The following is a 15099-nucleotide window of genomic DNA, read 5'->3' on the forward strand; positions in this document are numbered from 1 at the left end:
AGCTTTTAGACTTATATATCACGGTCACAAGGCATATGAATTAACAGGATTTATAGAAAAAAACAACGCAATTATCACAACACATAGGTTATAATATGGCTTGGCTTCCACAGTGATTTACAACGCAATTATCACAACACATAAGGTTATAATATGGCTTGGCTTCCACAGTGATTTACAACGCAATTATCACAACACATAGGTTATAATATGGCTTGGCTTCCACAGTGATTTACAACGCAATTATCACAACACATAGGTTATAATATGGCTTGGCTTCCACAGTGATTTTACCCCCAGTGAAGAAAGTAGAGGAGTGGGATAAGGAGGAGTGGTGAGAGCAGTAGAGATATACCAGTACAAAGGGATAGGCCAAAAAGTGATATAAGTTTCAGTAAGATTAGATTTGTATAATTTATAGCAAATCGCAGAAAATTGAGGTTGTGGTGGCAGCTGCAAAGAGGTATTTGGGTGTGCGAGACTTGACATCAGAAGAGTTACAGGGTGTGTTAAGTGGTGATGTCTCATCCTTTCAGGATGATGGCATGAGGTAGGAATACATACATTTAATGGAGTAGGGTGGTGTTCATTTTATTTTAGACAATTTTGAAATTAGTGAGTGTAGTGTTAGATGGTAGGGTATTTATTTAGTACATTTTTATTTTTCAAGCAAGGTATAAGGTACTCCAGTCTAGTAGGTGGCGGTAATGCAACAAATTGGATGCCAACCGCCGTTAAACCTCAGAGGAAGAATCAAACGATTTTTTTCTCCCAAATTCGCAGTTGTCTTGAAAGCGAGTTCCCACTTCCCACATGTTTTGAAACCAGTATTATTAGGGGCGTTTTCACATATTCATAATTGGTCTCTTCACAGGTGGTGAGGATTCTATACCACCTACGAAATGAATATCTTCAGGATTAGAAAATGCCTTCTAACCACTGTTCTACTCTGCATCACTACTATCATTGTGTTTTATTCTGGACAGCAATCCTCCAATTCATTTGTGAATTTTGTCAAAAATGCCTTTCGGCCACTGGACGATATCTTCTCTCCACCGCCGGACGACGACCCATGGTTTCAGAAGCGCTTCATCAGATCTATCAAACCATTTCTGACGAGAGAGAACAAGAAACTCTCCGATGATACCAGAACGTGGTGGCAGGTAGGCCAAATATATTTTTTGATTAAAAAAAAAGATATATATGTCTTGAAACTAATGTAACAGGCAGGGAGCTGGCCTCGAGCTTCTTGTCCGAAGTCCAGCGCGCAATCGACTGCCCCAAAAGAATACTCGAGCGGCAGAGTCGATATCCGCGCTTATACACCCAGGGTCGTTACACTACTCCCTCCTTTCAAAGAGCGCGTCTTCGCGCTAGCTTGCGACTCAACGTCTTATAAGAACGCGCTCACTGGCCAAGCACACGCACTGTCGTGGATGCAAGGTCCGATCACTTCTGACACCAATGTAATGAAACCCTCGACCTTCTAGCCCGAAGTCCAGCGCGCTATCCTTCAGACACATGACGTGGCAACAGTTTGCCTACCCAGGGCGCAGGGAAGCTAAATTGGCTGCACCGAACACCAACAGCCCGTGACTAATAATAAAAAATGGGAACACAAGGCTTTATCATTGGGTTTTTTACAGAAATGTTAGGCGATCGACTAGAAATACCTTGGAGATCGACCGGTTGATGACCACTGGATTAGCCTATTAACGTTGGTCAATGAATGTCCCAAACGCTCACTACAACTATACATTGAAATGGCCAAACATCTTATTATTTTCTAAAGTTAAATATCTTGTTAATACTGTTGCATGTTTCTTTTTCTCGTTGTTTTATGAGTTTAATTCAGAATTAACTTTTATTGGTTGGGTTTAGGCTGTGTGAATGAGTGAGCCCTTCACTACAAGAACATTGTTTTAATATATTGCTAATCTACCGGATAAAACAAGTTGGATGCAGAATTCCTTTCATTTGAACCATTTGTCATTCCAGGCAATACTATAGCAACAATGTAAATTGTGCCTCTTCCCTGTTAATTGTTTGTGAATCCTGGTGTGTCATTGTTTAGAGAGACACCCACAAGGATAAGGTAGCTGTGTTTAAACAGGCAGCCCACTTTATGTGTGTGTATGTGTATGTGTGTATGTATGTATGTATGTATGTATGTATGTATGTATGTATGTATGTATGTATGTATGTGTGTGTGTATATATATATATATATATATATATATATATACATACGTATGTATATATGTATGTATGTATATATATATATATATATACATACATATGTATATATGTATACGTGTGTGTGTGTATGTATGTATGTATGTATGTATGTGTATATATATATACATACATACATACATACGTATATGTGTGTGTGTGTGTGTATATATGTTTGTGTGTGTATATATGTGTGTGTATATATATATATATGTGTATATATACTGCTCAAAAAAATAAAGGGAACACTAAAATAACACATCCTAGATCTGAATGAATGAAGTAATGTTATTAAATACTTTTTTCTTTACATAGTTGAATGTGCTGACAACAAAATCACACAAATAATCAATGGAAATCCAATTTATCAACCCATGGAGGTCTGGATTTGGAGTCACACTCAAAATGAAAGTGGAAAACCACACTACAGGCTGATCCAACTTTGATGTAATGTCCTTAAAACAAGTTAAAATGAGGCTCAGTCGTGTGTGTTGCCTCCACGTGCCTGTATGACCTCCCTACAACGCCTGGGCATGCTCCTGATGAGGTGGCGGATGGTCTCCTGAGGGATCTCCTCCCAGACAGGGACTAAAGCATCCGCCAACTCCTGGACAGTCTGTGGTGCAATGTGGCGTTGGTGGATGGAGCGAGACATGATGTCCCAGATGTGCTTAATTGGATTCAGGTCTGGGGAACGGGCGGGCCAGTCCATAGCATCAATGCCTTCTTGCAGGAACTGCTGACACACGCCAGCCACATCAGGTCTAGCATTGTCTTGCATTAGGAGGAACCCAGGGCCAACCGCACCAGCATATGGTCTCACAAGGGGTCTGAGGATCTCATCTCGGTACCTAAGTCAGGCTAACTCTGGCGAGCACATGGAGGGCTGTGCGGCCCCCCCCCAAAGAAATGCCACCCCACACCATGACTGACCCACCGCCAAACCGGTCATGCTGGAGGATGTTGCAGGCAGCAGAACGTTCTCCACGGCGTCTCCAGATTGTCACATGTGCTCTGTGTGAACCTGCTTTCATCTGTGAAGAGCACAGGGCGCCAGTGGCGAATTTGCCAATCATGGTGTTCTCTGGCAAATGCCAAACGTCCTGCACGGTGTTGGGCTGTAAGCACAACCCCCACCTGTGGATGTCGGGCCCTCATACCACCCTCATGGAGTCTGTTTCTGACCGTTTGAGCAGACACATGGAGGTCATTTTGCAGGGCTCTGGCAGTGCTCCTCCTGCTCCTCCTTGCACAAAGGCGGAGGTAGCGGTCCTGCTGCTGGGTTGTTGCCCTCCTATGGCCTCCTCCACGTCTCCATATATACTGGCCTGTCTCCTGGTAGTGCCTCCATGCTCTGGACACTACGCTGACAGACACAGCAAACCTTCTTGCCACAGCTCGCATTGATGTGCCATCCTGGATGAGCTGCACTACCTGAGCCACTTGTGTTGGTTGTAGACTCGTCTCACGCTACCACTAGAGTGAAAGCACCGCCAGCATTCAAAAGTGACCAAAACATCAGCCAGGAAGCATAGGAACTGAGAAGTGGTCTGTGGTTACTACCTGCAGAACCACTCCTTTATTGGGGGTGTCTTGCTAATTGCCTATAATTTCCACCTGTTGTCTATTCCATTTGCACAACAGCATGTGAAATGTATTGTCAATCAGTGTTGCTTCCTAAGTGAACAGTTTGATTTCACAGAAGTGTGATTGACTTGGAGTTACATTGTGTTGTTTAAGTGTTCCCTTTATTTTTTTGAGCAGTGTATATATGTGTGTGTCTGTGTGTGTGTATGTATGTATGTATGTACGTGTGTGTATACACACATATATACGTATGTGTGTATATTTGTGTGTGTATATATATATATCTTTTTTGTGTGTTGCCCTAATTAGTCTTTTGACCATCAGATTAGCTCTGAAAAATATATGTTATTGGTCGCACTACACAGTGGAACAAAGGTGTGAATGCAGCTGGTGAACCACAGTTTTAGCTGTCAGTTTTGCTTGTTTTATCCTGCCCTTTTACAATAAAAAAAATAATATTCTCACTTCTGTTTTTAAGCCTCTTTAAGTGATCGTAAGGCCAGCTCTTTCACACGCTGCAATACAAGTGTTGTCACTGATTAACTGATTGCTATTGTAGTCAACAATAACCTGTTTTTCTGGACAGAGACCATGTACAATCCAAACATAAGTCTCAGAATACTCAAATGATACATTGCAGCAGATTTAACAGCTCAGTTCCCTCTGCAGTCGTTGGGCAGGTGAACATGAAATCATTATATACAAATCACACAATATACATAATCAGTTTTGACTGGTTTGGGCTGATGTTATGATTGTTATTTGAGTGCTGCTTGTGCTGCTTGTCCATGGTGTATTTATTGGTGTTTCATGTGTTGGCTGGCGCAATCAAATAAAGTACCCTCTTATCACCAGGAAATCCAGAATGACAGTAGCACAGCCAAATTCAGCGAGGTGGTGGAGAAGTTGTTCCAGGTCATCCCTGATGCTGACCTCCACATGGATGCGGGCCATAAGCGCCATGGAAGCTGTGCTGTGGTGGGGAACTCTGGGAACCTCAAGGGTTCCCACTTCGGAGCCCTCATAGACTCCAGTGACGTCGTCATAAGGTAGGCCAACGGAGGGCGCACTTGGCACAAAGCCTGTTTAAGCATTGGTAGTGCCATTGACGACTTAAGCCATTTTGAATTAGTCAACTGGGTGGGACTTCCTATGGGTTAAGGAAGGATCACAGGATTCCATACAGCAGGGCCGTAAACAGACCTTGTAGGGGCTCAAAATTGGAAAAGAAGGGCACCCACCAGCAACTGCCCGTCTTTCTGCTGCGTGTGTTGGCTATCAGCCAACCAGACTGACTATTATGTAAATCAATTGTTGATGAAATGTTATGCTGCTGTGGCAGTACTGTTGATATTTAAACTAGATGGTTTGCTACACACACTCAACTGGTGATCGCATCTCAAATTGTTTGGATAATGGGACGTGCGCAATCTCTGTACAAGGCAGACTGGGGGCAACCGGGCTCACGCAAGCTCCGTACAGGGCAGACCAGGGGTCAGGGTGGTGAACTTGAAGATGTCACAACTTGGGGGGCAGTGGGTTCAGAACAACAAAGACAAACTATACAAAAAAATTATAATTATACCACCACCCAAAAGGGCAAGTGGGAAGGCAAAGGGACAGGTGCTCAGGTAGAACCCTGTCTGTGCACGTCCCTGCCATCCAGGTCAGTAGGAGGGATCAGCCAATTTAATTGAGAGTTATGTCCCAATTATCCCCACCAGCTCAGTGTGCACTTGTTCACTTCCCATCACTGGTTTGAAAATAAATTACTATATACAGTGCATTCGGAAAGTATTCAGACCTCTTCCCTTCTTCCACATTTTGTTACGTTACAGCCTTATTCTAAAATGGATTAAATAAAATAATCCTCAATCTACACACACACTACCCCATAATGACAAAGTGAAAACAGGTTTTTCAAAATTTTTGCAAATTCATATAAAATTTCCATAAGGATTCAGACCCTTTGCTATGAAACTCAGACATTGAGCTTGGCTGCATCCTGTTTCCATTGATTGATTTAAAAAAATAAAAAAATCATTTAAAAATAAATACATTATTTCACCTTTATTTAACCAGGTAGGCCAGTTGAGAACAAGTTATCATTTACAACTGCGACCTGGCCAAGATAAAGCAAAGCAGTGCGACACAAACAACAGAGTTACACATGGAATAAACAAACATGCAGTCAATAACACAATAGAAAAAAAAGTCTATACAGTTTGCAAATGAGGTAAGGCAATAAATAGGCCATAGTGGCGAAATAATAATTACAATTTAGCAATCAAACACTGGAGGGATAGATGTGCAGAAGATGAGTGTGCAAGTAGAGATACTGGGGTGCAAAGGAGCAAAAAAATAAATACAGTATGGGGATGAGGTAGTTGGATGGGCTATTTACAGATGGGCTATGTGCAGTGATCTGTGAGTTGCTCTGACAGCTGGTGCTTAAAGTTAGTGAGCGAGCTATGAGTCTCCAGCTTCAGTGATTTTTATTTTATTATAATATTTTTTTAAATATTTTTTTTTGCAATTCGTTCCAGTCATTGGCAGCAGAGAACTGGAAGGAAAGGCATCCAAAGGAGAAATTGGCTTTGGGGGTGACCAGTGAAATATACGTGCTGGAGTGTGTGCTACGGGTGGGTGCTGCTGTGATGACCAGTGAGCTGAGATAAGGCGGGGCTTTACCTAACAATGACTTATAGATGACCTGGAGCCAGTGGGTTTGGCGACGAATATGAAGCGAGGGCCAGCCAACGAGAGCATACAGGTCGCAGTGGTGGGTAGTATATGGGGCTTTGGTGACAAAACAGGTGGCGCTGTGATAGACTGCATCCAATTTTCTGAGTAGAGTGTTGGAGGCTATTTTGTAGATGACATCGCTGAAGTCTAGGATCAGTAGGATGGTCAGTTTTACGAGGCTATGTTTGGCAGCATGAGTGAAGGATGCTTTGTTGCGAAATAGGAAGCCGATTCTAGATTTAATTTTGGATTGGAGATGCTTAATGTGAGTCTGGAAGGAGAGTTTAGTTTAACCAGACACCTAGGTATTTGTAGTTGTCCACATATTCTAAGTCAGAACCGTCCAGACTAGTGATGCTGGACTGGCAGGCAGGTGCGGGCAGCGATCGGTTGAAGAGCATGCATTTAGTTTTACTTGCATTTAAGAGCAGTTGGAGGCCACGGAAGGAGAGTTGTATGGCATTGAAGCTCGTCTGGAGGTTAGTTAACAGTGTCCAAAGATCATCCTTGATGTTTTTTATAACTTGATTGGAGTCCAACTGTTGTATATTCAATTGATTGGACGTGATTTGGGAAGGCACACACCTGTCTATATAATGTCCCACAGTTGACACTACATGTCAGAGCAAAAACTAAGCCATGAGATTGAATGAATTGTCTGTAGAGCTCTGAGACAGGATTGTGTCGAGGCATAGATATGGGTACCAACATTTTTATTTCTGCAGCATTGAAGTTTCCCAAAAACCGTGACCTCCATCATTCTTAAATGGAAGAAGTTTGGAACCACCAAGACTGTTCCTAGAGCTGGCTGCCCGGCCAAACAGGAATCGGGGGAGAAAGGTCTTGGTCAGGTAGGTGACCAAGAACCTGATTGTCACTGACAGAGCTCCAGAGTTTCTCTGGGGAGAAGGGAGAACCTTCCAGAAGGACAACCATCTCTGCAGAACCCCACCAATCAGGCCTTTATGGTAGTGGCCAGACGGAAGCCACTCCTCAGTGAAAGGCACATGACACCCTGCTTGAGAGTTTGTCAAAAGGTACCTAAAGGACTCCGACCATGAGACACAAGATTCTCTGATTTGATTAAACTCTTTGTCCTGAATGCCAAGCGTCATGCCTGGAGGAAACCTGGTACCATCCCACGGTAACGTGTGGTGGAAGTGTGCTGTGGGGATGTTATTCAGTGGCAGGGACTGGGAGACTAGTCGAGATTGAGGGAAAGACCAAGAGAGCAAAGTACAGAGATATCCTGGATGAAAACCTGCCCCAGAGTGCTCAGGACCTCAGACTGGGGTGACGGTTCACCTTCCAACAGGACAACGACCCTAAGCACACAGCCAAGACAACGCAGGAGTGGCTTCGGTACAAGTCATTGAGTGGCACAGGCGGAGCCCGGACTTGAACCCGATCAAACATGTCTGGAGAAACCTGAAAATAGCTGTGCAGCGATGACAGAGCATGAAAGGATCTGCCGAGAAGAATCGGAGAAACTCCCCAAATACAGGTGTGCCAAGCTTCTAGTTATACCCATAAAACTCGAGGCTGTAATCTCTGCCAAAGGTGCTTCAACAAAATACTGAGTAAATGGTCCAAATACCTATGTAATTGTTATTTTTTTTTATATAAATTTGCAACAATTTAAACCTGCTTTTGCTTTGTCATTATGGGGAATTGTGTGTCGATTTGAGGGGGGGGCACGACGATTTAATCAATTTTTAGAATAAGGCTGTAACGTAACAAAGTGGAAATGGTCAACGGGTCTGAATACTTTCTGTAGGCACTGTAAGATATGGTGGAACTCCCACTAGCTAGCCCATGCCTCCACCAATCCAACACTTTTCGATTTGTGGGAAGTAGGGAAGGAGTTCACGCTCCAGTAGAAAGGAACAAACCTTCCATAGCTGCATGTAGCAGTAAATAACCGACCTTGGCTTTATGCCTGTACAGACAGCACACTCCAGGTAGCAGCATGCACCATTTTCAATTTGTTTACTGACTGCCAATCAACTCATAGAAGCCGAAAATAAGAAATTGACTACTTAAAATAAAGATGGCGCTACCCGTTCTGTCACTGTTGAACGAAGAGCTTTGAAATATTGCAGTTATTGTATGGATTCCTGCTATTTACTGTACTATCCAGAATGAACAAGGCTCCTACCTCTGGCTATGAGGAGGATGTTGGGAAACGGACCACGTATCACGTCATGTACCCAGAGAGTGCAATAGATCTGGACAATGCCACTAGGTTCCTGTTGATCCCTTTCAAGACTCTGGACCTTCAGTGGCTACCAGGCGCCATGACCACTGGGTCTCACATCACTTTGTGAGTAACAACTTATCATGGACTCTTCTGATTAGTTAAGTGTTAATCAACACTGGTCCTACAGTCCCTGGACAAAAACACCTGATTCAGCTCTTTGAGGGCTTGATGATTAGTTGAATCAGGTGTGCTTGTCCAGGGCTACTGGAGTTGGGAAACACTGCTACACCATGCATTTTCCTAAGATAACATAGCTAGCACCTCCTAGATGAAATGAAGTCTTTTATTCAACAGGTCATATTTACCACTTAGACAGAAGATAAAGGCCAACAAAGATTTGGTGAGTCACCTTGTTAATTTATTATGGTTATTATCCATCTACACAGTCAATATCTAATGCATGATCTTTTCTACTGTCTCTTGGACAGCAGTTCTGCTTGTAATTGAGGATGTGTGTTATGGGCAGAGCCTTATTTAGATGTTTGTTTTAAAAATGTATGGTTGGGTGGTTTTCTAACAAAGGAGGCAGTGATGTCAAATGTATTTTTTATATTTTTTGTAATTTAGCAGTCACTTTTCCAGAGCGACTTAGAGTGCATACATTTTCATACTTTTTTCGTATTGATCCCCTGTGGGAATTGAACCCACAACCCTGGTGTTGCAAGCGCCATGCTCTACCAACTGAGCTACATTGGTATTAATATTTGCCTAGGGGTGTGTCATTACGAGTCAGAGCTTGAGACGGCATCAGAATGAGAGTGTACTAACTGCATCATGGGATCCCATCTCTGACACTATCAATCTAACAAAGTGACTTCTCAAATTTGATGCATCACAATAGACATTCCTCTTTTTCTAATGAAATCAGGTTGATAGACATGTAATGTGCAATATATTCCAATCAGGTATTGGTTCTGAATCCTGTGTTTATGAAATATGTTCATGAAACCTGGCTTGACTATCAGGGCAAATACCCCTCCACTGGATTCATGGCTTTGATATTATCCCTACACATCTGTAACAAGGTAAGACCTATAGATATCAACAGATACAACAACACCTCATGGCACAACACAGAAGAGATGCACGCAAACACACAGTAATGTTGTGGTACTGTGAATTTTATATTGTACATTTGTAATATTAGAGTAATGTCTTGAATTGTTTTATTTATGATGTAGGCTTTAGCGACGTGATTGTTTGGACCCCAGGAAGAGTAGCTCATGCCCTGACAGGAACTAATGTGGATCCTAATAAATATCAACATGCTCTGCTAGGAATGTGGATAGGAGTGTACTTCCTCAGCAAGACACACTGTATACTAGGGAAAGGGGAAAACCCAGTCAGTTGTCCAACTGAAATGTGTCTTTCGCATTTAACCCAACCCCTCTGAAGTAGAGGTGCGGGGGGGGGGGCTGCCTTAATCGACATCCACGTCTTCGACACCTGGGGAACAGTGGGTTAACTGCCTTGTTCAGGGGCAGAACGTCCGATTTTTACCTTGTCAGCTCAGGGATTCGGTCAAGCAACTAACAGTCGTCGTGGTGGAAGGACCAAGGCGTAGCGGGTTGAGTGCTCATTCACTTTATTAGAACACGTAAGAACAAACCAAACGACAAACAGTCGGGCAGGCAACACACAGCTATGCAATGAACAACCTCCCACAAAACCCCATGAAAAACCAACTCCTAATTATAGGACCCTCAATCAGGCAACGATAACCAGCTGCCTCCAATTGAAGGTCCAACCCCAATTACCTAAACATAGAACTACAACAAACTAGACAGAACCTAGAAATAACCTAACATAGACTAACAAAACCCCGAACCACATAAACCAAACACCCCTCTACCTAAACACATAGCCCAAACCACATAAAACAAATACCCCCTGCCACGTCCTGACCAAACTACAATAACAAATAACCCCTATACTGGTCAGGACGTGACAGCAACCTTCCGGTTACTGGCCCAATGCTCCAACCACTAGGCTACCTGCTGCCCCACTACACACATTCCACACTGTATTGTGATGCACACTGTGTACTACACATGATTGCAGTGCAGGAAACCAACCCTGACACCTAATGGATATGCATAGTTCTGACAATCTGTGGTATCGTCACATATTACTGGCCCAAATCATGTAGGCTGCATACACAATATCCCATTACCATAAATAAAACCTTTTGGTTAACATTATGAAACAAACTCTCTAAACATGTATTTTCATTGCAGGTGAATGTGTATGGATTTGGGAAAGACAAAGATGGGAACTGGCACCACTACTGGGAAACCCTAGTCGATAAAAATCTCCAAACTGGACTACACGATGGAAACTACGAGTACAACGTCACCATGAGGCTCTCAGAAATACACAAACTACAGCTATTTAAGGGATCTCGCTTATAATTCATAAAGATAATTTCCCTTACAGCTGTATATACACTATAAAGAGCTTTTTATTAAAGCGGATTAATCAAATAGGCGTTAGCCTATTGTCTACATTGCACAGCATTTACCTACTCAAATACCTTATCCTTTTATCTGCACTACCGTTTTTGGTTTTGTGTGAACTTGAACAATGTGGGGCCATATTTATGAACTTTGGCTTAGACCATGGTTTAACTATTGGTCTAAAATGGCAAGCTGTTAGCTTTTCTCATAGGCCAACCTGGCCAAATAAGCCATGATGCTGAGGACGGCCAGCAGATAATTATATCCAATAACAAATTCCATCTCGGACAGTTTAAAATTGGCATGACCCAATGCTTTTTTTCACTAATGCATCCTTAACAGAAGTCCACCGGCACGTTCTGATACTGAAATTAACTGCATCGCATGCAAAAATCTGTCTGGACAATATTCACCACCTGGGTAATTATGAATCTTCCGTGTTATAATTTTTCTGTTTCAACATGCGAATTTACTTTTATTGTGGTATTGTTAAGGAAACTACAGCCATCACCTTAAAAATGAAGCCTAAGAATGAATTTCATAAAGCGCTAGGCCTACGCCTTCACCAGCACTGCTACTAGGGCCTAATAATATCTCGGCATATGAGGCTGCATGGATGTGTGCACTAGACTACTTTAGTTTATTTATTTCATCTTTATTTAACCAGGTAGGCAAATTGAGATCAAGTTCTCATTTACAATTGCGACCTGGCCAAGATAAAGCAAAGCAGTTTGACACATACAACAACACAGAGTTACACATGGAGTAAAACAAACATACAGTCAATAATACAGTAGAAAAATAAGTCTATATACAATGTGAGCAAATGAGGTGAGATAAGGGAGATAAAGGCAAAAAAGGCCATGGTGGCAAAGTAAATACAATATAGCAAGTAAAACACTGGAATGGTAGATTTGTAGTAGAAGAAAGTGCAAAGTAGAAATAAATAATGGGGTGCAAAGGAGCAAAATAAATCAAATCAATAAATACAGTAGGGGAAGAGGTAGTTTGGGCTAAATTATAGATGGGCTATGTACAGGTGCAGTGATCTGTGAGCTGCTCTGACTACATGTAAGTTAGGGCTACAATGTTTTTATAATCATTAACTAGCCTACCTTTGTTTAACAGTGTAAATTGGTTGGTCTGGCTAGGTTCACCAAGTGTCCAGTAAAGGGCGAAGCTACTCCAGAAATCCGCTGAGGTGAAGCCTAGCCTCATGGCTTCACTATTTATGAAGCCCATTCAATAAGCGACTGACTGACTGCTCTCCTATTCTGTAACACATGCTATTGACTGACTGGCTTAGCCTATATAGACATTCAGATCGACAATAGAGCCATCTTCATAGTCATGGACGTGTTATTTTCTGGGCTAACGTATATCAACACGATAGCCTATTGCCGGTTTAAATAGCTATTTAAAGCAAAATGATGTCCAAAATGGTGTTGATATAGGCAAGCCTAGCCTACTATAGTTTGAATGTTACACGTATTCACCCCAGATAGTGTCCTCCTAACTATAACCTATTGCAAATGGGACTTTAGTTTAGCCTACACTTCAAACATTTATTAGGCCTACACTAATTCTGGTTGTATTGTGAATCGAAGAGCAGGAAACGCATAGTAAATGAACATTAAAGGAGCTTAGAGTCACTCCGACTGAAAGGCTATAGGATAGGCCCAAAAATATGACAAATATTAGTCACTACAATGAATATAGGTGAATTTACATAATGTGTACACTTAATTGTATAAGGTTTTTATATGCATTTTGACCATCGGCTGCTTCGTCACATTTGCACTATTTTCCTCGGACCGGCAGTGGAGGGTTTTCTCCTTAATAAATAATATTTCCCCGAATGGGCTTCATACTCACAGCCACTATTTTATCTTAATTTAACTAGGCAAGTCAGTTAAGAACAAATTCTTATTTTTAATGACGGCCTAGGAACAGTGGGTTAACTGCCTTGTTCAGGGGCAGAACGACAGATTTTTACCTTGTCAGCTCGGGGATTGGATCTTGCAACCTATCGGTTACTAGGCCGTCATTGAAAATCAGAATTTGTTCTTAACGGGCTTGCCTAGTTAAATAAAGGTTTAAAAAAACAGCGTTTTCCGTAAAGGCCTTTAATGAAGGTGTTTTATTGTGCTGCTATGGGTGAGTCATCCCAGACAGTTGTTGGAGCTTGCTCATGCAGAGTAATTTATGACCCTGTGGTGTCAGGGCAGATCTGATCTCAGCCTGGTAGATTCTCACAAGGCTGGAGAGAGAGGGTGCCATAAGGGTGCCATAAATCTTGACCCTTTTGTTAGTCCAGGTAATTGGTTTCTCTCTCCAGGAGGTGAATGTTTACACGTGTTATGCCATTTATTCATATGTATATTGCATACCGTAATTTCCGGACTATTAAGCGCATCTGAATATAAGCCGCACCCACTGAATGTAAAAAAAGATATTATTTTGAACATAAATAAGCCGCACATGTCTATAAGCCGCAGGTGCCTACCGGTACATTGAAACAAATGAACTTTACACAGGCTTTAACGAAACACGGCTTGTAACAAAAATAAATAGGCTTTAACGAAACACGGCTTGTAACAAAAAATAAATAAATAGCAGTAAGCTTTAGTTGTCTTTTTGCACTGAGTCAATTCCTCACGCTGCTGTTTCCAACGTCTTATCATCGACTCATTAAGACCAAGCTCCCGTGCAGCAGCTCTATTTCCTTTTCCAACAGCCAGATCAATCGCCTTCAACTTGAAGGCTGCATCATATGCATTTCTCCGTGTCTTTGCCATGATGAGAGTGACAAAATGACTACCGTAATCAGAATGATGGGAAGTTTGAGAGTGCTCGATTTAATCTAAACAGTAAACAAAAAAGTTGTTTGACCTTAACCCGTTCGGCAATTTCATTGGTCTAATAAAAGCTTCATGCCGCCAAAAAACTGAGCATGTCACAGAATGTGTATTTTTTTTTTTTGAGAGAAAAAAATTGAAAGCGGGAAAAATCCATATTAGCCGCGTCATTGTTTAAGCCGCGAGGTTCAAAGCGTGGGAAAAAAGTTGCGGCTTATAGTCTGGAAATTACGGTAGTTATAACTGTTTAATAATACTGTTTACATATTAATTACATGTTTTTATAGCACCACAACAATAACATTCCAAGTCATTGGGATGACCAAAAATCACAAACATCTTCAAAGGAAACTTGTGTGTCTGATGGTGACTATCAAGAGTACAGTTTTGGGCCTCAACATCATGAACATTGAACTGGACAGCACTATAGAGTACAGAACCAAACCAGTGTCATGACGTTGGCCTCTTTTGGTACAATTTTGTGATACTCAGAAGAGACAATATAGCCATATTACCATAAAACTGTTTATATAATAGACTCAGTTTAAGACTTGCCTCATATGGGTGTATGGAATGTATTAATAAGGATAAAGCTTTTGTAAGACATTGAGATGCTATGTACTGATGTAATGTGGTAGAATTGTATTTCTGTAACCAAATCTAACTCAGTCATAGGCACGCCCCAAGGACATATATAGGACCAGGCGTCATTTGACCAGCCTGTTCGATGGGCACTATAAAACACTCCCTGATTTACATTTCCTCAGACCAGGCCTACACTCTATGGCCAGAGGTTTGACCATCCAAATTCCTCTACTGAAAGTGAACCATACCACGTGGTTAACTTTTAGACTATCGATACTGACAGAATAAGAACAAGTCTTTGATATTAATTATTACTCTGCAGCTAAGTAAATTATATCATCGAACGCGAAGACCAACGAAACCACCATTCTATG

The 15099-nt window shown here is 41.8% G+C and overlaps 1 protein-coding gene across 1 annotated transcript; it reads left to right on the forward strand.

Annotated features, from left to right (window-relative positions):
* Window positions 1-776: 776 nt before the first annotated feature.
* On the forward strand, window positions 777-11311 carry LOC106587687 (CMP-N-acetylneuraminate-beta-galactosamide-alpha-2,3-sialyltransferase 1-like). Its single transcript, XM_014176278.2, has 6 exons — window positions 777-1163; window positions 4677-4870; window positions 8707-8889; window positions 9121-9166; window positions 9732-9851; window positions 11064-11311. Exons 1-6 carry the CDS (start codon window positions 903-905, stop codon window positions 11235-11237), a joined length of 978 nt encoding a protein of 325 aa, XP_014031753.2. The 5' UTR covers window positions 777-902; the 3' UTR covers window positions 11238-11311.
* Window positions 11312-15099: the final 3788 nt, after the last annotated feature.

Source organism: Salmo salar, chromosome ssa26 (assembly GCF_905237065.1).
Source record: "Salmo salar chromosome ssa26, Ssal_v3.1, whole genome shotgun sequence".
NCBI classification, from domain to species: Eukaryota; Metazoa; Chordata; class Actinopteri; order Salmoniformes; family Salmonidae; genus Salmo; species Salmo salar.

Coding starts and splice junctions, on each gene's coding strand:
- LOC106587687 (XM_014176278.2), top strand. CDS start 903: ATGAATATCTTCAGGATTAGAAAATGCCTTCTAACCACTGTTCTACTC. Junction 1,164..4,676: donor ATACCAGAACGTGGTGGCAG/GTAGGCCAAATA, acceptor TCTTATCACCAG/GAAATCCAGAATGACAGTAG. Junction 8,890..9,120: donor ACTGGGTCTCACATCACTTT/GTGAGTAACAAC, acceptor TTTATTCAACAG/GTCATATTTACCACTTAGAC.